At 43.9% G+C, this 27140-nt stretch overlaps 1 protein-coding gene across 2 annotated transcripts in view; it reads right to left on the reverse strand.

Moving 5' to 3' along the window:
* The window catches only part of PTGFRN (prostaglandin F2 receptor inhibitor), a 100103-nt gene extending 82693 nt beyond the window's left edge, over positions 1 to 17410 (reverse strand). For both annotated transcript variants that reach the window (XM_073304637.2, XM_073304627.2), the window contains exon 1: positions 17244 to 17410. In XM_073304637.2, the coding sequence (XP_073160738.1) occupies positions 17244 to 17289 (46 nt within the window). In that variant the 5' untranslated portion in view covers positions 17290 to 17410. The remainder of the gene's footprint in view (positions 1 to 17243) is intronic.
* Positions 17411 to 27140: the final 9730 nt, after the last annotated feature.

Raw genomic sequence — 27140 nt, forward strand, 5'->3', positions numbered from 1 at the left:
GCTGAGTTAGTAATTTTCTGCAGTATTCAAACTGGAATTTGATCAAGACTTCAGGATTAGCACCCCCCTCACACACAAAAACACACCAGGACCGATGAGAGAAGCAGAAAGGGGAACAATTATACCAGGGTCCTGAGCTCAGGGCCCTCCACAAAAGTCTGTAAAAATAAAGTGAAATGGGAGTGGGTGGGTACCCAACGAACATCATGTACTATGGCCCCAAATTTCTCTTAGTATCTTTTATAAGGGTGGGGGACCATTATGAGATTATTAATATATATATTCTGTAAAGCTCTTTGAGACCCTTCTGAATGAAAGATGCTACATAAAAAACTAATATACAGCCATTATAATCAACTCTCCTAGCTGCCCAATCTGATTCTGAGTAGCGCTCCAGTTACAAAGGAGTTGCACAGTTCTATTGGAACCAGATTTTCAGAAAAGTGTTTTTGATTAGATCAGCCGACAAAAGCATACATCTGTGCCATCAAACCCAGGGCTAGTTTCTGATCCTTATCAGAATATCGTAACAATCGTACCAAGTCAAGGACTCCCACTCTGGCCTTTGCGACAAAGAGAACAGGGAGTACTTATGTCTTTCAAAACATGAGGCAAACAACCTCCCACGCCGCAAAAAGAGAAAAACAAAAACAGATTTGCCATAGCATTTACCCAGCACCAACTTAAACCCAAGAGTTGCCTAGCTGCTTCTGATCCTTTGACCTCCCATGCACAAAAAGTTGAAAGCTCTGACCAAAAACATTAGCCAAAAAATAAAGGATGAACAAACAAGAGACACTGAAATCCACACGATGTGAGAAAATGGCCCCCTCACTCATGTCCCATGATAGTATGTATCTGAGGTGTTAACACCCACAAAACCCAGTAAGCAGGAGGAAAGGAGCTATGATTTAATTATCTCTTAGAAACAGCTGCAACAGAAAAACTATCAAGTTATCACAGACTTCTGAACATTTAAAAAAAAAATCTTTATTTTTAAGCAAAACAACAACTTTGCATCTATGCCATGTCTAAAGCCAACAAGATACATGTTGATAGATTTAAAAGCCACAACAAAAAGGCTGACAGGTCCTTCCTATGTAAACCTATTAAAACAGATATTTATTAATTCTTCATTGTTTGCAATTCCTGCTTGGAAGCTTGAAAGTAAGATCCCTGTTCATTTTCTCTGGTAAATGATTTTTTATTCGATTATATCTCAAAGTTATTTGATTTTACCTCTTTGTTTATACTCCGGAATCAGTCATGTTAACAGCACCACTGTTAAAGTTTGTTTAGTTAATTATTAAACAGTAAATCAGTTATTACGCTTATAAAAAGCAATCAAAAAAGTAACTAAGGCACTTATCTTGCCTCTTGAGAACTAACAAAAAGCTACATTTGTGGGGTCCTAATTAACAAGTCAGTTTTTTTTCTTCCCTAATTTCTCAGCAACAAGAACTGAATTTAAAAAAAAAATTAGTGATCTGAACAACACTTCCCAGGAGATAATACCACCATCAGATTAAGACATTTCAAAGTACTCAGATAGAACAGGCTTCATACTGTAAAATATTTTAAGCAAGTGGTACACTTTGTAACCTACTAATTGGTAGGTTTAACTGTAAATCTATACACAAAGTATGTGCTCATTGCACCAAAAGAGTAGAAGTGCTCACGCTTACCCCTGCATTGATAGGCAAAAAGGAAGTATTTTTTTCCAATCATGTTAGCTTGAAAAATTAAAAAAAAAACCCCACCCCTTTTTCCCGTCAAGACATACATCTTGCATTTAACCAGTTTACAAGTACAATTACCTGTAGTTTCAGTTAGGATATTCATCACTTTCTGTCCTGTCCTGATTCATTTCATGTTACTTGTTTTTTCACTCTACTGGTGGATGCATTAATTTATGGCAGATTCATTTCCTTATACAGCATATATAATTTGCAGTCAGTGAAAGCTTCTAAAGTTCTTTGGGATCCCATTGGAAAGCCCCTCTATAAAATGTAATGAATTAACTGTTCGTGATCTATCTGGCAGGTATATCTGTCCCTCTCATTATTATATGTCTTTATAAGTCTCTAATGAAGCTGTTCTCACACTGCATTAGTCAGAGTTAGATTACAAGATCTTCAAAACAGGCTGTGTTTAAGTTTGTGAGAGTTACCATATACACTCTCTACTCAAGTTTATGAGTTCTTTATGGCAAGAACTACATACTTCTATGCACTTGTGCAGTGTCTAGAACACCAGGGCCCTAATCGTGACTGGGCATCTGGCTGCTACTACAGTATTTATAATATAAACAATTTGGAAGAAAAGACTTTTGGCCTTAATGAAACACCTTTACTTATACAGTTTGTTCTCAACTTGAGGTGATAGTCAGAGCCCTGTGTTTATGCAGCTGCAGAATCCACCCTCTGACAGAACCATGCTCCAGAATCTAGTTTTTAAAAAGTTAACATTTAGCTCCTCTGCTTAGTGAGGCTACCCTCCCAAATATAGACTTAATGTAAACCAGTGCAGTCATGAATCTATACATAGCCGGAGACAGCAAGCTCAGTCTCAGTCAGTTCTAGTGGGTCTGAACACTGAAGCTAAAGACAGCAAATGTAGTATCCTCATTAATTATTTCATTGCTAGCTTTAGCAGAAATATCCAACAAATGTGCTTATTTGCTTTTGTTGGATGCAGATTTGAGGGTGGAGTGAAGCTGCTGAAAGGGCTCAAGGATTGTTGGAACAGGGCTCCAGAAAGTTTTGAAAGGGAAACGGAACTCCAGGTCACTTCCACCCCTGCCCAGAAAGAGGAAGGGAAGAGGAGAAGCCTCCCAGTGCCACGAGCTTAGCTGAATCTGGATGGCACTGACACTAGGGTTGCCAACACTGTATTTCAAAAATAAGGGTCTGTTTTCTTTGCACCCCCACCCCACCCCTCCTCCCAATATTATTATTATTAATAAAATAATAAACAAGCAGCACTCCCCTATATTCGCCAAGGGTATTCCTTGTTGCTTTTTGCAGCACTCAGCAACTCCCGATCTTAATGTATAGAAATGAAAAAATAAGGGACTTCCTTTGTAATAAGGGACCATTGGCAACCCTCATGGCAACATGCCATACATTTCCCAATCCCTTCTTGCACGTCAACAGCCCCCACAACCAAAGCCTTCACCTCATCCCCGTCAGCAGCTTCTGAAGTTCATATCAGAAATACAAATTTATGCCACAGATTGAAAACTCAGGGGCATTAAGTTGAGATAGTCTAAAAAAAAATGGAGATTTTGAGCAAACTGCACATCAAAATAAATACAAGGCATACTGTACTATTACCCATTTTCATGGCTAATTAAATTAAAAACCTCTGGTTTTGAGTTTACTTGAAGTTTATGCAGAAACTTCTACATGCTGCCTATTTCAGCATGTATGTGGCAAAAAATATCATAATTGTAATAAATCATAATATAATTATGGCATAATTTAGGTCTAGTGAGACAGGGAGTAATCCTGGTCCTAATCCTCCATCCAGTAAACAGCTTAAATTCAGCACAGGCCCATGGCCGTCTCATGACTTCCCACTTCTCACATTTTAAAGACAGAATATCACTCTGCTGCTGCCCATAGCACTTTCCCCAGGAGAAGCCGCACCCAAGAGAGACCAATAAGAGCCTCATCAGCTTGCAATTCTGACACTGTGAAGAAAGCACTTTGGACAAAAGCAGTAGATTCAACTGGAGGAAGAAAAGGGAAGCAAGAATAGAAGACAGGATTATGTTTTCAAGTGTAGAAACAGAAATTCTAAAAAAGCCAGATGAGATGCCATTTTCCTACAAGTGCCTAATAATAAAGAGAAAACAGATGAAATTTCAGAAAGACAGAATTATGTGCCAGATAAGCAAAATTATCACTCTAAATAGAAAGCTATTCAAGTTTCTCAGCAGGCATTATCAGCTTTTTATAAACTCAAGTTCAGCGCACTCGTGTCATCTTTTTCAGAAATAGTAACGCAATTTCAGTACCACCAGACTGGAATAGATCTGCACTGTATTACATTTATTGCAGAGACTGCTGGGACTCCACAACTACGGAGTGACACAGAGAAACTAGAGATCTCGACAGGTAACATACCACCTTGATACAAGTGACAATTATGCGTAGGAACCCGTAGTCTCCATGGACCACAACAATATATCTGAGCTGCATCTGCTCTGTTTTACACCACTCTGGAGAATTTGTGAAGCTCCTGCAAGTTGCCACTGCAGTCTTCTACCGGGCAGAGTTTGGGCACCTCTCAATATGGGAAATTATTAGGAGCACAAAGGAATTCTCCACACTCGCTATTAATCTCCAATAAAATCATGCACCTTGGAGACCAAGTCTTGAACCTTCCCTTTAAATAGCTTACATGTGCTACCATGGCCAATAGCAGCTTTTAAACAGAGTTAGAGAAGAAAAAAAGTGTAAGGATACAAAACACAGAATGGGCCACCTGGAATGGCTTACTGGAGTCTCTCCCCAGAGTCAAGAACATTGTCAGGCGAGTTTTATATCGTAAGATGATGGTATATGACCAACATCTCAGGGAAGTTCTTGGGTTTGGGAGTCAGTTACCCCACATGCTTGTTAAAGTCACCCTCAGCTGCATTTAATGGAAATAATTGCCAATTCACTAGTCTTTCAAATTACTGTATAAATATATAGAAAATAAAACTGGTGGGAGGAGGGGAAGGTGAAGTGCTAGTAAGAGGTGCTCAACTCAGTCTTGGACACCAAAGTCCTTTATTCACCCACAGGACAGACAGCAGGGACAACAGAAGTGCAAGCTTTTCCCATGCTGTCCTCAACCATAGCCAAGAGGGACTCTCTCTAATAGCCAGGAAAGAAGTACAGTCCCCAGGGACTATTCAGCCCTTGTTTTGAGTTAAAACTTATGTTCTGAAGAAATCCATTAGATCCCTGACTTCCTAGGGAAAGTTTCCTACTCAACACTGGTGAGTAATAGGCAAGGTGACTTCAAGATCTGATGTTTCAGGCTCCCTTCCTAGTACTGCATTAAAGCAGTAAAGCTTGAACATGCTCTCTCTCATCTTTTGCAAGGACTGTTCCTTGGTGAAGGTTTTCTTACCTCATTCTTCACTTGCAGACAGAACTCCCCTTTCTTTCTGACCTTTGCCCGCTCCCCTTCCCCCCCCACCCCCCGCCCGCCCCATCTTGTTTCTGAAGCAGCCTATCACCTCGCTACACCTTTTGTTCCTCCCAGCATTCCCAAACACACATTTGTCAGTAGCTGTGTACTGTTGACAGACACCTATCAATACAGCTTCCTGTGCCCAGCACTTGGTCAATAGCCCAGACAGTGACTATTCAGCCCCCCATTAGTGCTAGGTCTCCCAAAGATATAAGGCAACCAAAACTCCCTCACCCCCAAACAAGCACTGTTTCTAAACTACCAAAATAAATTGTCAGGCTTGCTTGCTTGTTTTTTTAAAGCCGAAAAGGAGGATCTGCTCAAGAAATGTCACTGGTCAGAGCTTTGTCACCTGAACAGTTGGTCACCAAAGGAGCAAACACACACATGGACGAAATCTCCTCATTGGCCTTAAGCAAGCTAAAGTTAAGGTCCCACACGCCTTGGGCCAAATCTAAACCTGGAGTTTGAGGCAAGTCGCCTAGTTTCTGCAGCAGACTGGAAACTCTGCAGCACATTCAAGTAAATATGATTTTTTTAAAACTGAATTAAACAAGAAATGCACAATATTAGCAGTGCAGCACTCTATGCTACTTTGACACTAAGGTCCATTTCTTTTATGCTGACCCCAAATATTCATTGTGGCATAGGGATATAGCACTAAAAATACAACTCTTGTCTTGGAGAAAAGCTAGAGGTTTTGATGTCTGGGTTGGGGACATTCATGGTTTTTTGGTGCCTAGGAGGCAGAAGAAGATTTTGCCAATGGGGAGGGAGACGCATCATCTCTTTCCACCCTCCATTCCTCATGTTATGGGTAGGGTTAGAGCAGACAGGAAGAAACCTTGAACACCTCAGTCCATCCCAGCAGTTCTCATTAGTAAAGGGCTCTCTCAGTGACCCACCCCTCAATACCAGTCACTGTATTCAACCACAGTGGATAAGTACGTTAGCTGGATATATTGCTATTCTAATGATCAGCAGTGATATAGTTAGTGTTGGGATTTAAATGGTCATCATTAAGCTTCAGAGTTAACACCCAAATGAGATGAAGAAACAAGGCACTTCTCTCTAAACAACTTAGGGTTGTCTGAAAATCCAGGAAGAGTGCTGGATTAGTTCAAGTTTGCTACATATCTGGCAGATATTCTTTGCCCACATATGGGCCAGGAACATTTTTAAAACAAGAGTTTAGATTCTGCTGAACAATTCCTTTTTAGACTAAGAAAAATGCCATAGCTAGAGGATACACTGGTTATCATGAAGGGTAACGTGTCAGTACAAACTACTGAACAGGCCAGTAATGACAGACATTTACTGTCATTAAAGATTGTCTGACCCCCCCCTTCATAATTTCCTATAACTATGAACATTTAAATTGATGGAAAGCTAAAGAAATGCTTGAACTGTAGCTATTAGCCATCAAAATTATGAAAAACTGAAAAATCAAATTCTGCCAAGCTTCATTATAAACAACTAAAACATAGAATCATAGGGATAGAAGAGACCACAAGGGTCATCTCGTCCAGTGGCTCTCAACCTTTCCAGACTACTGTATTTCTGATTTGTCTTGCATACCCCCAAGTTTCACCTCACTTAAAAACTACTTGCTTACAAAATCAAACAAAAAATACAAAAGTGTCACAGCACACTCTTACTGAAAAAATTGTGCACTCTCTCATTTTTACCATATAATTATAAAATAAATGAATTGGAATATAAATATTGTACTTACATTTCAGTGTACAGTACATAGAGCAGTGTAAACAAGTCATTGTATGAAATTTTAGTTTGTACTGACTTCGTTAATGCTTTTTATGTAGCCTGTTGTAAAACTAAGCAAATATCTAGATGATTTGATGTACCCCCTCCTGGAAGAACTCTGTGCACCCCTGGTTGAGAACCATTGATCTAGTCTAATCCCCTACCAAGATGCAGCAATTGTTGTGTCCAAACCGTCCAAGAGAGATGGCTATCCAGCCTCCTTTTGAAAACCTCCAGCAAAGGAGCTTCCACAACCTCTGGAGGCAAACTGTTCCAAACAGTCTTATACTGGAAAGTGTTAGGCAACCTGAAGTATAGGCATTGCTAGCTGCTCTGCATATCAACAGCTGTGTAGTTTGTCCCTTTGATAGTCATAGAGTGCCTTAGAATTCAATCTAAGTAGTTCCTCAGCTGCTTTTCCTGGTACTGAACTTCACCGGTCAATTAATTCCAAAAAACATCTTTAGATCCATTTTAAAAGTAGATTACAATATTGGCCAACTTTCAGTCTTCTACTTTAGTAGTTATTTTTGTTAGTAGCTCAGTTAATTCTTCAGTTCTTTTAGAAGACCCACATAAATATCATCAAGTCCAGTGAAATTTTGACTTGTTTCATCACTTCTTGATACTTCTCTCTGACAGTATTTCACCTTCACTACCTGAAAATAAGAAACTCCCCGGTAGTTATTTTCTCATCATCCTCTTTGGTAAAGCGTGATGCAGTCTCCTTATAATCTCAGATTATACCCTGGGGATATTATGAACCCATTGAACCTCCCACAAATTTCCCATTTCAAACGAAACTGAAAAGGTTATATTTGGCTTTGCTTTTTCAAATTTCCTCTTGCTACTTATACAGCCCTGTATTCCCCTCCAAGGGCAGAATTACCAACAATTTCAATGGCACTTTTCCCTGGGCAAGTACTTTGGATCAGGTTCTTAATCACCAGTTAACTGTCAACAATTATTCTGGGGGGGCAAGGTGGGAGAGGTAACGTCTTCTATGGGACCAGCCTCTACTGCTGAAAGAGAGAAGCTTTCAAACTTACACAATTCATCTTAAGCTTGAAAGCTTCTCTCTCTCTCTCTCATCAACAGAAGTTGGTCTTGTAAAAAAATACCACGTCACCAGCTAGTCTCTCTAATATTGTGGGACCAACTCGGTTACAACAACACTGCATAGAACAATTATTCTGTTCTATTAGCATTGCTTAGGCTGGATCTCCATCTGTTAAAGGACTTTTTTAGGGCCTCGATAAACTCCTATTCATTAATACAACCATGCTAGGATTCTTCCTCCATTTGTTTCCTTTTTATGTTCTGGAATAGAAAAGTCTTCCATGATGCTCTACAGCAGGGGTCGGCAACCTTTCAGAGGTGGTGTGCCGAGTCTTCGTTTAGTCACTCTAATTTAAGGTTTTGCGTGCCAGTAATACATTTTAACGTTTTTAGAAGGTCTCTTTCTATAAGTCTACATACAACAATAGTTTAGTTATATATTATAAAGTAAATAAGGTTTTTAAAATGTTTTAGAAGCTTCATTTAAAATTAAATTAAAATGCAGAGCCCCCCCGGACCGGTGGCCAGGACCCAGGCAGTGAGAGTGCCACTGAAAATCAGCTCGCGTGCCGCCTTTGGCGCACGTGCCATAGGTTGCCTACCCCTGCTCTACAGTATGTCTTAAGCAGCCTCCATGACACTGTACTGTATTTGATTCTAATTTACTAACTTCCCCTTTCAGGCTCTGACTACTTTAAAAAAAAAATCCCCTTCTTGAAGTTTAGTGACATTGCCCCACCTCTTACTCAAATCTCCTTTAAGGACATTAAACTTAATTATAGCACCACAGTAGTGACTCCATAGTTAAGGTTGTGAGACAATTTCCATTATAAGCCCACCTTTTGAAACCTCATCTAACGCTGAAAAAACTCTATCCTGTTTGCTTTGTCCTGCTTACTCAGACCAGAGCAGATCTTTTAAAAAAAATTAATAAAAAAAATAAAAAAATTGAAGTCCAAGTTGAATTAGATAAGCCAGTTTTGAGATACGGAATTTCTAAAATTTAGTAGTTTTTCACTTTCCAAATGTCTTAAGTTTTATCTATTAAGATTTAGAAAAGAAAGTTACGTATCCAAGGCTCTAGGTGCCCTCACACTGTTATCTAGAAAATCCTATCTCAAAAGCATTTTGGTCTAGAAACTAAGTTTGTTTTATTCTTTTGACCTCAATGTAATCTGATTCATCAGGACTTTACAGTTACCTGGTTACTTTTAGAGTTCTTCTCTGCAAATATATGAACTTCAGAAGGTGTCTGAAAACTTGGAACTTTTGGACTGAATTAACTTGTTAGTGAACACCAATATGGTTGGGAAAGCAGATTTTTTTTTTTTTTTTTGCTCTTCAGAGCACAAGTTAAGATGTACACCTATCAATATCCTGACCAACTCGCTTATACATAACATCCCTTTTCCCAAAACTTTTGTCAGTCTCTTTTTATAAGTTTCAGAGTAGCAGCCATGTTAGTCTGTATCTGCAAAAAGAAAAAGGACGACTTGTGGCACCTTAGAGACTAACAAATTTATTTGAGCATAAGCTTTCGTGAGCTACAGCTCACTTCATCGGATCCGATGAAGTGACCTGTATACAGCTCACGAAAGCTTATGCTCAAATAAATTTGTTAGTCTCTAAGGTGTCACAAGTCCTCCTTTTCTTTTTATAAGGGAGACAAGATGGAAGAGGTAATAAAGGTGGACAGATAAGGAGTTAACATGTTGCAAGAGACCATTCAAGGTGAAGCAGTCAGTTAACGCCTCTACAGTCAGAGGACAAAGTGAGAGTTAGTGGGTTACAGATTGTTGTAATGAGCTATAAATCCACTGCCTTTATTAAGACCATGATTTTTGGTGTCTAGTAGAGTTATGAATTTAAGATCCTAGGCTCATCTTTTGAGGGCATTGTACAGGTTTCCTTTCACGCTGAGGACTGAGAGGTCAGATATGGAGTGATCATTTTGTGAAAAGCGTTTGCCCACAGGAAAGAGGGTGCTTTTGTCTTATTTTTCTGTGAGAGTTCATTTGAAAGCATAGTGATTGTCTCATTTTACCCACATAGTTGTTACTGGGGTATTTAGTGCACTGGATGAGGTACGCCACATACTGTGATAAGCATGTGTAGGACCTATGGATCTCGAAAGGTGTATTGTGGGTGGTACTGATCATGATAGCAGTAGAGAGATGTCTGCAGATTCTGCATCTGTTCTTGTGGCAGGGCCTGCAGCTGCTTGAATTGGTGGGTCCTGGTCTGTGGGGAGCTTGCTTCAGATGATGAGCTTGGTGAGGTTGAGGGACTATTTGAAGGCCAGAAAAGAGGGTTTGGGACAGATTTCTTACTGGATGTGCTCCCCATTGAGTCTGAGTTGTAACTGTTTAATGATACCCCGCATAGGTTCCAGGATGGGGCAGTAGGTGACAAGTAGGGGTATGCAGTGGGAGGGGATTTTATTTCTGTATAGAAGCAGGTTCTCTCAGGGTATTTGGGTGACCCGTTCCATGATGTGATCTACTTCTCCCATGGAGCATCCTTTTTTGGTGAGGCGGTTTTAAGTGTGAATCCCAGACTTTCTCTTTGGAATATATTCTGTGGTATCCGAGTGCCTAGCCGTAGATCAGTGGTTCTCAACCAGGGGTACGTGTACCCCTGAGGGTATGCAAAGTTCTTCCAGGGGCTACATCAACTCATCAAGATATCTGCATAGTTTTACAACAGGCTACATAAAAAGCACTAGCAAAGTCAGTACAAACTAAAATTTCAGAGCAATATAAACAAGTCATTGTCTGCATATATACACTATATGCTGAAATGTAAGTACAATATTTATATTCCAATTATTTTATAATTATATGGTAAAAATGAGAAAGTAAGCAATTTCTCAGTAACAGTGTGCTGTGACACTTTTGTATTTTGATATCTGATTTTGTAAGTAAGTAGTTTTTAATTGAAGTGAAACTTGGGGGTACGCAACACAAATCAGACTCCTGAAAGGGATACAAGTAGTCTGGAAAGGCTGAGAACCACTGCCATAGATAACATTTGTTACTGTGTCTGGAGTGGTTACTAAACCTGTGAAAGTAAGTGTGGTGATCTGTGGGTTTCTTATATATAGTTATCTGTAGAGCTCCATTGTTGAAGCTAATCATGATGTCCAAGAAGTTGATTTTGGGGTGTCTTTTTATAACTTTTCTTCAGAACTGTGTCACATGTATTGGCAAAAGGCCTGGTACTCTTGGAGTGCTAATGCAGTTTAGATGACAACCTTCACTAAACCACCCCAGCCACCAAAAACGCTCAAGAAATACAATTTACCAAAATGAAACATTCAGCATCCATAAGCATTTTTGTCTTACAAAGTGTGCCGACAATAAACTCCATGCCTTCTCCTGTGGACCCCTCCTGGTTCTTATAAGTTTGGGTATAATTGCAACAGCCCTCTTTTTTTTTTTTACTCTTAAATTACTGATACATATTTTTAATCTTAACTCCATTTTAATGTAGGGGTTTTTTGTCCATTTGTTTTGGTTTGGGGGAATTATTGAGCTAGAAAGTAGCAACTGTTAAGATTATGAAATACTCCATTATAAGCCTGATTCTGACCCAACGAGCTTAATATATATAAATTATTTCTGACTGGAATTTCTAATGATTGGTCTAGACAGATCAGAATAATCTGTACCCTTCCCCCCAATATGCAACTTTACCAAAAGCACTAAAAGACTTCTCAAATATTGAAAAGACAATTAAATTTTCCACTTTCTAAAAATGAGGTCTTGTAACTGCATCTCTGTAAAGAAAACTTCCAAAATCTGTTTCACACATTTGTGGTTAACAAGAACTATGGACCAGGACTATTTTATTTGATTTGGGTGGAAAATTTTTAGAGTTATTAGAGGTGAAACCTGGAACCTGTGGGAACTCTATGAATGCCTACGAACATTAAGGAGGTACTGCAGAAAATATAGCCCTTCAACAGCATCTACAGAGTTCTGTAAAGTCCATGAAACAAATCATAGAAAAATTGACTTTTACATGCACATGTACCATTTTTAAAGGGGTTTATTTCTGTAGAGCATGGCTGCAATTTTTTTAAAATTGACCCTCACTTTTTATCCTACCTCTTGCTCAGGCAGGCTTATATACATCATCAACAGCAGGGCACTGGGTCAAACACAGCAGTAGCTGCCTGAAGACAACAAACTGCTGCTTCAAAGAGCAGCAATCAAGAGTGGCATGGGAGGGAGGGGGGAATTCTAGAAAACAAACACCTGTGCTACCTACTTTCATGCTGAAGTTTTGAATAGACTTCTGAGAAACATCACACCAAGGATGGGAAAGGGCTGGAGAAAGGATGAGGATAAGCTACTATTTGCCAGCCTGTCAGGTGGGGTGGGAGGGTATAAGCAGATATGGGAGAAAGCAGCACTCCCCCCCCGGCCCCAGTGAAAGTCAGCCTGGAGTACAGAGGAAGAAACATCTTACAACCCTGTTGGGGCAGATTGTGGAAGGGGGATGAAGAAAAACAGCTGTGCCTCCCATCTCTTCCTTCCACCCCTGCTTCCCTAACTCCACCCTCCAAGAACATAAATCAGACTGACAAGATTATATGGAAAATACTTCCCCTTCCTAAAGATGGCAAAAGACTGGGCTGGATACTCCCCTCCTGGTGGGACTTTCATCCACCTCTGGGGGGAAAAGGAAAGGACCTGGACTGATGTCTCCCACCCCTCCAAACACCAGTGAGGGAACAGCCCTTTCCCGCTCTCTTACTCCATGTGGTAGAATAAAAAGCCTGCCAACAGAAGCATGCCAGTGATGGGGAGGAGGATTAGGGAACTCAGTGCTGGTTTCACTGTACTATGTTTGGTAAGCTTCCTCCCCGCCCTGTATCCCTCTTACCTCTGCCATCCCATCCCCTAGAACCTCAAGATTCTACCATTTTCTGTTTTTTCTAATGCTATCCGTAGTGTAACTGCAGCTGCCGAAAATGACTAGAAAAGGCTTGAGGTTGACAACAACAATATACAGGCAACTAATTATTGGAAGCCTTTAATTGCCAAGTTTGAATTAAACCTTGATTCAAAAAATATTAATTGTTTAGCACCTGAGAAACCAAACAATTTCAGAGGAAAGTCATAACAAATAACCCGAGAAGTCCATACCAGAAGGTTTCTGGCAAGGATCTGTAATGCTGGACAGATCTCTGGAATTACAGAGGAGAGAAGCTGTTGCAAGGGCTTCTGTGCCAATGAAGAACGTTGTACATTTGGAGGCAGAGCAGATGTGCCAGTAATGGGACCTGACTATTGTCTCTGTCTGCTTCTCCCAAGTTCCTTCTCACTCATATAAGAGCAAGCTTTGTTTTTTAAATTAAGTTTAAATACTTATGATACTTTTAAATAATAAGGAAGAAAAAGAAGGCAGTTATTCGGGTTGCTGATTAAATACACACCATATGCCAGCAATAATAAAATAATCACTAGATCATTATTTTTAAAAACAGAGTCCTATCCTGGATGTTTTTTTTCTGAGTGATTTTCATACTGACCAAATGTGTTCACCTGACAGCCCTGCAGATTGAAGACATTGGCAACAGCAGAGCAAGTTTCCCCTCCCACTGTCCCAGAGAGATCTAAGCCAGGAGAGAGGAGAGTTCAGACCTCACAGCCTCTCTGCTGAGACTGGCACTAATAGGCCACTCCATGGCAGCTGTGATGGTGGTTGTTTTCATTAAATAGCTATTGGCTCTGCTAAGAATATAAGAGTTATTCCTAATCTGACACACAAGTGCTTCAGCCACACACATCTTGAGCTGCACTACCCCAGTGAGCACAGTACAAACCCCTATGAAGGGCACATCAGAAAAGTTGTTCACTGCTTAACTCCAAAATCCTTTCCCCATCCCCCTTACACAAAAGCTCTCACTGAACAAACTGAATGTCAGAAAAACAGTTTTTAAAAGACAGTTGTTTGGCGCAGGGGAAAGTTACCTGGATTTGTTACACATTTAACTGCTTGAAAATGCACAACTGGTTAAAGAAAGCAGACTCTGTTCATCCCAGTATGAAGAGATGCACTTCCCCAAGTGAAGCCCAGCTCCCCCCCTGCTCTAAGTTACCTCAGCTCTGAGTAGTTTATACCAGAAGAAAACCAAGCCTAAACACTTATACCTTCTCACCAGGCAATGTTGGCAGGCTCAGGAGCTTCTGGGTAACAGCAGCATTTGTAGCTTTAATAGAACAATCCCCAACATAAGGGAAAAATCAACAAGCAGCTATAACCACCCAGAGTACTCAAGCAAACCATGCTACGAACACAGCCTTCTAGTCTGCTGGCTGGCCATTAGGTGGGCAAACTCCGGCCCGCAGAACCGTCCTGCCCAGCTTGAGCTCCTGGCTGGGGAGGCTAGCCCCCAGCCCCTCCCCCGCAGCCACACGGGCAGCACTCTGGGCAGCGGGGCTGTGCGCTCATGCAGGGCAGCGCACCTGGCTCCAGCAGAGTGGAGCAGCGCGGCTCCGGACATGCTGCTCTGAGCTGCATGGTAAGGGACTCAGGGCTGGGGGGGTTGGATGTGGGGTAGGAGGTCCCGGGGCAGTTGGATAGGGCAGAGGTTCGGGGGGGGGGGGGAGAGAGGATCAGGGGTGGGGTCCCGGAGGGCAGTCAGGGGACAAGGAGCAGGGGGGGTTGGATGGGTGGGGGGTTCTGAGGAGAGCAGTCAGGGGGTGGATAAGGGGCGGGGGCCAGGGCCAAGCTGTTTGGGGACACGCAGCCTTCCCTACCAGGCCCTCCATACAGTTTCACAGCCCGATGTGGCCCTTGGACCAAAAAGTTTGCCCACCCCTACTTTAAGGAGATGTTTCATTCACGTTTTATCTCCTACAAGGGTAACACTACCCTTCGAAAGCCTTTGGGGCTTATCTTAACCTAAGATTTAGTTCCTAAAGCACCATGTAAATTCAGTGTTACACTCAGGGATTTATTTATTTTTGGTAAACCCAGACTCCATCTCTTTGGGTAGGGAGTCCCTCTGAGGCCCGGAAACAATAGCCTGTTGAGAAGCCCAGCCGACACCACAGCTGCTTGTAATGCGGAGCATACTCTGTCCGCAGCCTCAGGAAGGCAAAACTAAGAGCTTACATTCAGGAGGTTAACTCAGCAGCCATGAAGGCTAGAAAATTTGTTTTGTTTAAACGAAATGTTAAATTCTGTAAAAATTGATGCCTTAGCACCCATTTGCTACTAGCAATTAATGAAATAGACTATTCACACCCTGCCTATAACAACAATGCAGCAACACCTCTAGTACTGCTATCCAATTAAATGGATATAATGCAGCATCATTTAAATAGTGTGTGTAATTCTGTTCTTACTTGAGCAATCTTTGGTCTCTACTTAAATATACCCCTACTCCAATACTATTGTCAGCTGCAAAACACATATTTAATCTGCAGAAAAATACTTTTAGATTGTATGATCTTCAAGGCAGGAATCATCTTCATTTTAGCCCACTGTTAGTGATAGACTGTGAAAGAAAAGAAAAAATAGTGCTACAAAATGTAAGTTAACGAACCTCCCAGGGAGCTCATATGTTGTTACAGATGAACAGAGGAACATAACATTTGATGTATCAGACAAAATCATTGGACTATCGAGTCCAGCATTCTGGCTCTGGTAGTAGCCAATATCCAGCTTTTCAGAGGAAGCTTGAAACACTCCTATAATGCATCTTGCCAACGGCGCTTGTACACGAGAAAAATCTCTTCCTGACTCTGAAGTATAAGATTTCATTACCCTTATCTTGAACAGATAATACCAATTCTACTAGGCTATAGAAAAGTATTACTAGAATGTCAACATTATCCCACTTCCTTATGAATTCAGCTACACTCTCTATCCCTGACCTCCTATGAAAATGAATTCCACAGGCTGACTATCCACTGTGTGAAGTGGTATTTCAGTCTCTTTTTAAAGAGGAGGAAAAAGCAGTACTTTGCCTGTCTCAGTTATTTTATTGAAGCTGTAAGAGTCATAGGGAGCATTTTATCTCGTCTTTAAAATGCCAATACAGCTAGAGATTACTGACCCCAATTAACTGCTCTGGGGTTATTTGCTCACACACACCTTATTTGACAATTAAAAAGGTGTCATTAAATCTACAGAGAAAACACAGCACAGCATTTAGAGACCAGGGCACAAGCACAGATTACACCTCCTGTCTTGTCTAGAAGCACTGTCACCCATACCTAGCATAGCTACTCAGGAGATTTATACTTTAATAAGTAATTACAGATGTGTCAAGAGTTAATCAGTTTGGTACATTCAGAATGGTAGCTAACAAGGCTAAAATTAGTGCCAGAGAGCCTTTGAATGCCAGGGTGGGAGCTGGATTCCCTCCTGAGCTATGCCAGCCCTTTCTACTGTTACCTTGGCTGGTTCCAGTAGAAGGATTCTGCATTTCTGTTAGCCTAGCTGTCATAGCAAAGTGGAGTAAAAACAACTGCTGGAGACATTGCCATGGCAGAGTCAATAACCAAACAATGAGAGAAAGGAACCTGGCAGAGGTTATGGAGGGCTGAATCATAGCCATGTGCACAGGGCATGAACGCACTGAAGCAACAGCTTTACTTTCAGCCACAATACTGAGACTAACAAGAGACTGCGAAATTCAGGGACTTCCTAACCCCCACCCCTTCCAAGAAACACAGACGCACCTTTGGGAAGCAGGGTAAACGATTACAGGCCAAGCCGTGCCAAGCTCCCTAGCCCAAAGGGAGGGGCTCAAGGTGAGCGTCCCTCAGGCCCTGCCAACATGCAAGGCGGGAGAGGAAGCCAGACGCCCTCTCAGCAACATGAATCGATACAAACCGGGGGGGTGGGGGGGTTAACTTCTCGGGGCTGTGCGCTTTTCTGGGAAAGGGAGGGGGTCAGCTCCAGCTGCAGAGCAAATCCAGGCTAAGTGCCTCGGCGCTGCAAATGTGCTGCCTCGCACAGCTGAGCCCACGGCGGAGGGGGACACTCCGCGCTGCTGTGGCCACCGCAAGGAGCCGGGACTCCCCAGAGGGCACCTCGCCCGAAGCCCCCCTGGCTGGGGCACCTCCTCCCCCGCAGCTACACGGCGGGGGGGGGTGCAATATCCCCATGGGGAGCCAGCGCTCCCGCCCCAATAACCCCCTCCCTCAGCCCCTACATTGCTCCAATAACCCCGCCCCACTGCCCGCTCCCCCCGCGCCGGGGCTCACCCAGCAGCAGCAGGAGAAGGGGCGCGCTCCCCACGCGGTGCCCCATGCTGGCCGGGCTGCGTGCGGGGCGGAAGATGCGGCTCGGAGCCCCCCGCCCGGCCCCAGCGCTGGGGAGCTGCTGGACCCGCCGCCGACCCGAGAGCGCCGCGCACCAGCCGCTCGCTCGCTCGCTCGCTCGCTGCCCTGGCTGGGAGCGCCCGGGAGCCGCCCGGCCGCGCGGCGCAGCCAACCACAGAGACAAACTTTGCCAGCCCCCGCCCCCGCTCCCCCTCCCGCAGGTATCGGGGGGAGGCGCTGGGGTCCGGCCCGGCCCCCGCCCCCTTAAAGGGGAGGAGAGAGCCGGCCCCCGGCCCGCCCTGGAGCCCCCGCTCGCAACACATCCCCGCCCACCCCGGAGGGGGCTGCCCTGCTCCGGCAGAGGAGATTCCCCGCCCGCCGGGGTAACCTCTGCCCGGGGGGAGGCCTGGTCACATGAGGGGAAGGGAAATCCTGCTCCACTGAGAGATTCCTCCTCCTCCTCTCCTCCCCACGTCCCTGGACATGATGGGGGAGCTCCCATGTAAGGGACAGCAACAGGGGAGTCGGATCCCTTGGTCCCAGACATGTACCCTGGTCAGTGGGAAGTGCTCCTCCTCCTGCCTACACACACATCCTCCCCCTGCCTGAATACACACTCATCCCGTCCCACCCACACACACACAGAGGAATTTCCCTGATCTCAAAGAACTTTCCCTCCTCCTCCACACACACACACCCTGAGTGACACCCCCTAGTCGCAGAGGGGTCCCCATCCTCCCTCCTCTCACCAAACGTGTCCACGTCTGAAACAGTGCATTGGTCCGTTCCATAATATTTGAGCCACAGAAGTGTCACCGTGACAGACCCTCCGCTCCCTGTGACAGCTGTCAGGAATCTGCCCCCGCAGGACAGGACTTCACCATGTGTTTGCGGGTTATTCCCCAACACCGTACACCAGCGGTTTTCAAACTGTGGGCCGGGACCCAAAGTGGGCCATGACCCTGTTTAATGGGGGCGCCGGGGCTGGCGTTAGTCTTGCCAAAACCCGAGCCGCACTGCTTGGGGCTGAAACTGAAGCCTGAGGGCGTTAGCCTGGGTAGCGGGGCTTAGGTTACAGGCCCCCTGCCTGGGGCTGAAGTCCTAGGACTTTGACCCCTCCCCCGCCTGGGGCCACGGGGCGCGGGCAGGCTCAGGCTTCGGTTTCCCCTTCTGAGATCGTGTACTCATTTTTGTTGTCAAAAGGGGGTTGTAGTGCAATGAAGTTTGAGAACCCCTGCCATACACCAAGCATCTCCTCATGAGCTTCTACAGTCTTTTGGGAGTTCAATCAGTACTTTGACGGTTCCCTGCAGATTCAGTGACAGACTTCTGCACAGCCTAGTGCTATCTCTGCTGTCTCTCTCCTTTTTCCCTGGGTTAGTTAATTTTTTTTTAAATTTTGGTTTGGTTTGTTTGTAATGGAAAGCCTTTGATCATTTCGGATTATTGAGGAAACCTGATTGAGGAAATATTTCTTGGACTCTAGTATTTTGGACACTATCTTCTGTTTCAGTTCTTCTGCCACATTACAAGTTGTTTCTCATCTCTCTTCCAATTATGCTTTATGCCTCCTGATCCCCACCTGGGTTACTGATTATCAATTGTTTGGTAAAAGGAGCCTGCCTCAGGTTTGCAAGTTTGACTGTGCAAGGATCTTCAGCAGTCTGGCTTGTTGGGTTTGTTTTTTATTTCCCAGTGCTTTGTACAATCAATTGGTGTTTTAGGTTTTGAGTATTCTTTGGTTTGGTGCCAAAGGGTTTGCTTCTCTGCTCAGGACATTGTTGAGAGCTGGGCGTGATTATAGGAATGGATTTTGTTTTAGTTTGGTTTAGTTTTTAATCCTTTAGTGCTTTGCAGTGGAAGGAGCATTTGCTGTCTTGGCCGACATGGATTCTTCTTGTAAATTGATTAGGAAGGTGAATTATGCTGTTTCTGCCCTGCCACCAGTATACCTTGGGTTCCTCCGCACATGTAGAATGTGTTTGCAGAACTGTACGTGTCCAATTTCTGTTGGGTTTTTAGTCCCATTTAGTGAATTTGGTTGGCAAAGTTGGGCTCCAGACTTTGCTTCTGGGTAAGAGAATTTTTCAGTTCAATTGAACAATGATTTGTTGACATGACAAACTAACCCAGTGCTTCCAAAGTGTAAATAAGACAGAAGCCACAAAAATCTGTCTGAAGAAGGGCTATCCAGGATGGGACTTCACAGTATGTTTAAGATATTATCCCATGTTCATCTGTCATTACTGCCTACTCCTGATTAGCTCTGCTGTAGCTTTCCTTTCTCTTGGGGTTATGCTGTTTTTCCCCCCTAATCAATTACTTTAATCTGATAATTTGCGGATTCCTGTACTTTGGAAAACAGACTAGAAAATCTCTCTCTACCTCCACTGTCCTCTGTCACATTGGTTTAACAGTCGTTCCTCTCTCAAGCACTGGTCCAGCAAGTACTTACCCATGTGCTTAACTTTACTTGAATGTGCAGTCCCACTGATTTCAATGAGATTAGCCATGTACATAAAATTACGCTCATGTGTGCCAGTATTTGCAGGATCGGGATCTCAGTTTTCACTGTGCTTTGTGTCTCTATTTCCATCTCTAGCTGATGAACACTGATTCATAGCCTGAATTCTACTGTTGAATAGTTTTAGCAGCAGTTTTATCAGAGTTGTGGTTTCATTATGTCATAGGAGGCCTGAATAGTTTTTCCATGTGATACTTTAATAGCCAGTTTGAAACTTCCAAAGGCATCTATTATAAGGCCCAGCTGCAAAGGCCCAATTCAGAATTGCCCTATCCCTTGTGTAGTCATTTACACCAGTGCACAGGAAGTGAAAAACACTGCCATTCTGATTTGTTAGTACATTACATTCATTTTGCAGAGGTGTAAATGACTGCACAAGGTGAAAGGCATTGAAGATGCAGATCCTTTAACTTTGCATTTCGTGGAAACCCTGAATTTGGGAACTCTGTCCATGAGATTGATAGTTTATTGATGTATAAGTTGCAAAGAGCATGGCTGAGTTTGTTTCCCAGGTTTACTTTTCTTTTTTGCTTGAAAGATTGTTTGCTTGTTTATTTTTATCTCACCTTTGATGGATTGTTACTTGGATTTAAATATGTCAAATTTTCTCACCGATTTTATTTTGTAGCATCTTAAGGTTCAGTCTTGAGAGCCAGATTGAATCAAAAGCTTTTTAAATGTCTATAAAGCATACAAATATCTTCCCATATTTGGCTGGTTGGTTGGTTTGTTTCTACATATTTATTTATGACATGCGGAGTAAATATGTGGTCAGTGGTTTGTTTCTCAGGAAGGAATCCAATTTGACTTTCATGCGTTACGTTGTTGGTTAGATACTGTATTATTCTTTCACTGATGCTGTTGCAGAATAGTTTACTGACATTTCTTCAAACACCGAGTGCTCTGTAATTATTGGGCTGAAGGCATCTCTTATTTTATCCAACCATATCTTAGGGAAGTGTCCAGATTTGAGGGTTAGGTTATAGTATACAGACAGACAGACAGGTTTCAGAGTAACAGCCGTGTTAGTCTGTATTCGCAAAAAGAAAAGGAGTACTTGTGGCACCTTAGAGACTAACCAATTTATTTGAGCATAAGCTTTCGTGAGCTACAGCTCACTTCATCGGATGCATACTGTGGAAACTGCAGCAGACTTTATATATACACAGAGAATATGAAACAATACCTCCTCCCACCTCACTGTCCTGCTGGTAATAGCTTATCTAAAGTGATCATCAGGTGGGCCATTTCCAGCACAAATCCAGGTTTTCTCACCCTCCACCCCCCCACACAAATTCACTCTCCTGCTGGTGATAGCCCATCCAAAGTGACAACTCTTTACACAATGTGCATGACAATCAAGTTGGGCTATTTCCTGCACAAATCCAGGTTTTCTCACATCCCCCCCCACCCCCATACACACACAAACTCACTCTCCTGCTGGTAATAGCTCATCCAAACTGACCACTCTCCAAGTTTAAATCCAAGTTAAACCAGAACATCTGGGGGGGGGGGGGTAGGAAAAAACAAGAGGACACAGGCTACCTTGCATAATGACTTAGCCACTCCCAGTCTCTATTTAAGCCTAAATTAATAGTATCCAATTTGCAAATGATAGACAGACAGACAGACAGGCACACACACACACTCACATCCAGTGATCCTGAAACACCACACACACGCACACACTCACATCCAGTGATCCTGAAGCACCATGCACACATGCAGAGCAGATGCAGCAAGACAAAGGGCTCCACATTCACACCACTCCACAATTGCCAAGTTTGGTAAAGCCCCATGCATAACATTTTGCATGGACAAGAGTCAGTTATTCTCACCACCTAAGTAATAGAGGGCAGGGACAGTGTAGATTAGTGTTGGCCAACCTGCGAAACACGGACTGCCCATGGCCCATCAGGGTAATCCGCTGGGGGGCCACGAAACAGTTTGTTTACATTTGCACGACCACCCGCAGCTCCCAGTGGCCACGGTTCGCTGTTCCTGGCCAATGGGAGCTGCGAAAGCGGCGCGGGCCACAGATACGTGCTGGCCACCGCTTCCCGCAGCTCCTATTGGCCAGGAACAGCAAACTGCAGCCACTGGGAGCTGCGGGCGGCCATGCCTGCAGACAGTCAATGTAAACAAATTGTCTCATGGCCCACCAGTGGATTACCCTGATGGGCCACATGCAGCCTGCAGGCTGCCCACCACTGGTGTAGATACATACAAACTCACCTAGAGCATTGGGAGCAAGTGTGAGTGGAAGCTCAACACTCCCTAGAAGCAGGTGGCAGAAGGGCCCATGCACATAAGCATCCAGCAAACCTAGCTTGGGGGGGTAAGGGAGGGGAAGTTCACAGTAGTGGTGGGAATGCAGGAGAAGGTGGTGGAGAGCCTTGGGTAGGGGAATCCCTCGCCTGGCCCTTTGTCTTGCTGCATCTGCTCTGCTCAGCTTGCTTCTGGCAGCTGCTCTGTGGTGGCTACCAACTCTGAGGGGGAACAGGGACCACAGAGACAGAGAGATGCTTAGCCACCTGTTCAGCAGGCACCACAGTGCCTACCAATAGCAGGAAGGAGCAGCTTCTGGAGAATACCTGTTGCCTCCCAGCTGGATGCGTGAGAATCCCAGGGGAGGGGGCCCTGTCAGTGTGAGTGTCCTCTGAGATGTCTAACACTTGGCAGCCTCGCCCCCAAGCCCTAAGCAATCCCTCAAAAGCCTCGATGCACATTCTCTGGAGCCTGAAACAAACTCACTGTCTCTGCCCACTCAAACATGCGACACTGAACTTTTTTGCAAAAAGAAAAGGAGTACTTGTGGCACCTTAGAGACTAACCAATTTACTTGTGCATAAGCTTTCATGAGCTACAGCTCACTTCATCGGATGCATACTGTGGAAAGTACAGAAGACTTTTTATACACACAAACCATGAAAAAATGGGTGATTATCACTACAAAAGGTTTTTTCTCCCCCACCCACCCCACTCTCCTGCTGGTAATAGCTTATGTAAAGTGATCACTCTCCTTACAATGTGTATGATAATCAAGGTGGGCCATTTCCAGCACAAATCCAGGGTTTAACAAGAACGTCTGAGGAACGGGGAGGGGCGAGGGTAGGAAAAAACAAGGGGAAATAGGCTTGAATAGAGACTGGGAGTGGCTAAGTCATTATGCAAGGTAACCTAAGTTAATTGTATCCAATTTGAAAATGAATTCCAATTCAGCAGTCTCTCGCTGGAGTCTGGATTTGAAGTTTTTCTGTTGTAATATCGCAACTTTTATGTCTGTAATCGCGTGACCAGAGAGATTGAAGTGTTCTCTGACTGGTTTATGAATGTTATAATTCTTGACATCTGATTTGTGTCCATTTATTCTTTTACGTAGAGACTGTCTAGTTTGACCAATGTACATGGCAGAGGGGCATTGCTGGCACATGATGGCACATATCCCATTGGTGGATGTGCAGGTGAATGAGCCTCCGATAATGTGGCTGATGTGATTAGGCCCTGTGATGGTGTCCCCTGAATAGATATGTGGGCACAGTTGGCAACGGGCTTTATTGCAAGGATAGGTTCCTGGGTTAGTGGTTCTGTTGTGTGGTATGTGGTTGCTGGTGAGTATTTGCTTCAGGTTGGGGGGCTGTCTGTAGGCAAGGAGTGGCCTGTCTCCCAAGATTTGTGAGAGTGTTGGGTCATCCTTCAGGATAGGTTGTAGATCCTTGATTGGAGGGGTTTTAGTTGGGGGCTGAAGGTGACGGCTAGTGGCGTTCTGTTATTTTCTTTGTTAGGCCTGTCCTGTCGTAGGTGACTTCTGGGAACTCTTCTGGCTCTATCAATCTGTTTCTTCACTTCCGCAGGTGGGTATTGTAGTTGTAAGAATGCTTGATAGAGATCTTGTAGGTGTTTGTCTCTGTCTGAGGGGTTGGAGCAAATGCGATTGTATCGTAGAGCTTGGCTGTAGACAATGGATCGTGTGGTGTGGTCAGGGTGAAAGCTGGAGGCATGTAGGTAGGAATAGTGGTCAGTAGGTTTCCGGTTTGGAGTGGTGTTTATGTGACCATCGTTTATTAGCACTGTAGTGTCCAGAAAGTGGATCTCTTGTGTAGACTGGACCAGGCTGAGGTTGATGGTGGGATGGAAATTGTTGAAATCATGGTGGAATTCCTCAAGGGCTTCTTTTCCATGGGTCCAGATGATGAAGATGTCATCAATATAGCGCAAGTAGAGTAGGGGTTTAGGGGACGAGAGCTGAGGAAGCGTTGTTCTAAGTCAGCCATAAAAATGTTGGCATACTGTGGGACCAGGATAGTGTTATCAGGAAGATCACCGATGGATTGTAGTTTCCTCAGTACAAGCCATTACCCTCTGATCCCACTGTGAGTTACCAAAAGAAACTACAGCATTTGCTCAAGAAACTCCCTGAAAAAGCACAAGATCAAATCCGCACAGACACACCCCTGGAACCTCTACCTGGGATATTCTATCTACTACCCAAGATCCATAAACCTGGAAATCCTGGGCGCCCCATCATCTCAGGCATTGGCACCCTGACAGCAGGATTGTCTGGCTATGTAGACTCCCTCCTCAGGCCCTACACTACCAGCACTCCCAGCTACCTTCGAGACACCACTGACTTCCTGAGGAAACTACAATCCATCGGTGATCTTCCTGATAACACCATCCTGGCCACTATGGATGTAGAAGCCCTCTACACCAACATTCCACACAAAGATGGACTACAAGCCATCAAGAACACTATCCCCGATAATGTCACGGCTTACCTGGTGGCTGAACTTTGTGACTTTGTCCTTACCCATAACTATTTTACATTTGGGGACAATGTATACCTTCAAATCAGCAGCACTGCTATGGGTACCCGCATGGCCCCACAGTATGCCAACATTTTATGGCTAACTTAGAACAACGCTTCCTCAGCTCTTGTCCCCTAACTGGGGTCTGACTCATGATGTTTGAATGCATGGGCTTCACAGTATTGCATATACACACCTTAAACCAGGGAGCGGCAACCTTTGGCCTGCGGCCCACCAGGGTAAGCCCCCTAGCACGCCAGGCCAGTTTGTTTACCTGCCATATCCGCAGGTTCAGACGATCGCGGCTCCCACTGGCCGTAGTTCGCCAGTTCACCTCTCCAGGCCAATGGGGGCTGCAGGAAGTGGTGGCCAGCACATCCCTCAGCCCGCACCGCTTCCCGCAGCTCCCATTGGCCTGGGACAGCGAACCATGGCCAGTGGGAGCCGCGATCGGCCAAACCTGCAGATGCAGCAGATAAACAAACCGGCCCAGCCTTCAGGGGGGTAACCCTGGCGGGCCACGGGCCAAAGGTTGCTGATCCCTGCCTTAAACCAAGCCCCATTTATTCCCACACAGCAAAAACAGCACTCATTCATCTTCAGTGAAACAAGAACCCCCACATACACATTCAAACAACTCACTCTCCGTTCCCCAGCAAATCCCTTTCTGTAGTAGTTCATGGAGGGCACATAGGGAAAAAATAGTTGAAGAGGCTATAGCTCTCACTAAGTGTCCCTCTAGTTTGTTACCTCAGCACAAATCTTATAGAGCTGGTCACATTTTTTTTTTATCAAAATGATTTTACAACAAAAAATGCTCTTGTTGAAAAACCAAAATTTTCTGCATGAAAGTTTCAGTTTTGCCAAAAAATTCGATTTTCCATCAGAAAACTCCAAATGACAGCTCACCAGCTGCTTGTTTGGGAAGCTCCTGTCAATTTCACTTTCTGCCAGTGAAACTGACAAAAGCGTTCCTGGAGGATGCCTCCCTGGCTCTTACCTGCGCCCCACAGTCTGGGCCTGCAGAAGCCTCCCTGGCTCTTACCCCCACATCCCGGGTCTGGGGCTGCAGAAGCAGAGAGCCCATGAAACTGACAAGAGCCTTCCAGCCAGACAGCTCAAAAATTCTGTTTAAGTTCTTCCAAAACTCAATTTTTCTTGAAAACTGTTCATGTGAAAAATTTCTCTTTTTTGTTGTTGTTGATTTTGTGGCTTTTTTTTACATTTTGCTCTTGTTCTGGGCAAAGTCTTTATTTTCAAAGACCTCTGCACCAAATCCACGGTGCTGTAGGAAGTGGAGATGGCAATTCATTAGTTGCCACTCTTCGCACTGACTCCATACTGAACCAGGGCCCTACCATTGTACAGGAAGATACATTACAGGTAGAAGTGCTGTCTTGGTTTTGACCATGTGTCAAGGTTCCTTCCCCACTCTGAACTCTAGGGTACAGATGTGGGGACCTGCCTGAAAGACCCCCTAAGCTTATTCTTACCAGCTTAGGTTAAAAGCTGCCACCACCAAAGTGTTACACAAAGAATAACAGGGGAAGTGCCCACTTGGAAACGTCTCCCCCCCAAAATATCCCCCCAACCACTACATCCCCTTTCCTGGGGAAGGCTTGATAAAAATCCTCACCAATTTGCATAGGTGAACACAGACCCAAACCCTTGGATCTTAAGAACAATGAAAAAGCAATCAGGTTCTTAAAAGAGAATTTTGATTAAAGAAAAAGTAAAAGAAAAACCTCTGTAAAATCAGGAAGGGAAATACCTTACAGGGTAATCAGATTCAAAACATAGAGAATCCCTCTAGGCAAAACCTTAAGTTACAAAAAGACACAAAAACAGGAATATACATTCAGCACAACTTATTTTATCAGCCATTTAAACAAAACAGTATCTAACGCATATCTAACTAGATTGCTTATTAACCCTTTACAGGAGTTCTGACTGCATTCCTGCTCTGGCCCCGGCAAAAGCATCACACAGACAGACAGACCCTTTGTTCCCCCTCTCCCCACCTCCAGCTTTAAAAGTAACTTGTCTCCTCATTGGTTATTTTGGGTCAGGTGCCAGTGAGGTTATCTTAGCTTCTTAACCCTTTACAGGTGAAAGGGTTTTGCCTTTGGCCAGGAGGGATTTTATAGTTCTGTATACAGAAAGGTGGTTACCCTTCCCTTTATATTTATGACACCATGCCTGATCATTAAACATCCTTTGGCATTTTTCTCAAGAGCTGGAGGGATGACCTCCACTGTACTGACCAAATTCCATTTTAGTTGATTGCATTCTTCCTCTAGTTCCCCTTGTAGTTTCAGTTGAGTACAGTAGTCTTCACTTCTTGTCCTAAACTGCTGTAGTGTTGCCACGCAATATTAAACAGCTTCCATCTTCAACCCCAGAGGTTGCTGCATTTCAGTAGTGGGTGACATGATTCCTACATATAGTACATTCTACAATCAGTTTTGTAAAATGCTTGGTATCCATTTGGATGAAAAATGCATACCC

Source organism: Lepidochelys kempii, chromosome 1 (genome assembly GCF_965140285.1).
Source record: "Lepidochelys kempii isolate rLepKem1 chromosome 1, rLepKem1.hap1, whole genome shotgun sequence".
Taxonomy (NCBI): domain Eukaryota; kingdom Metazoa; phylum Chordata; order Testudines; family Cheloniidae; genus Lepidochelys; species Lepidochelys kempii.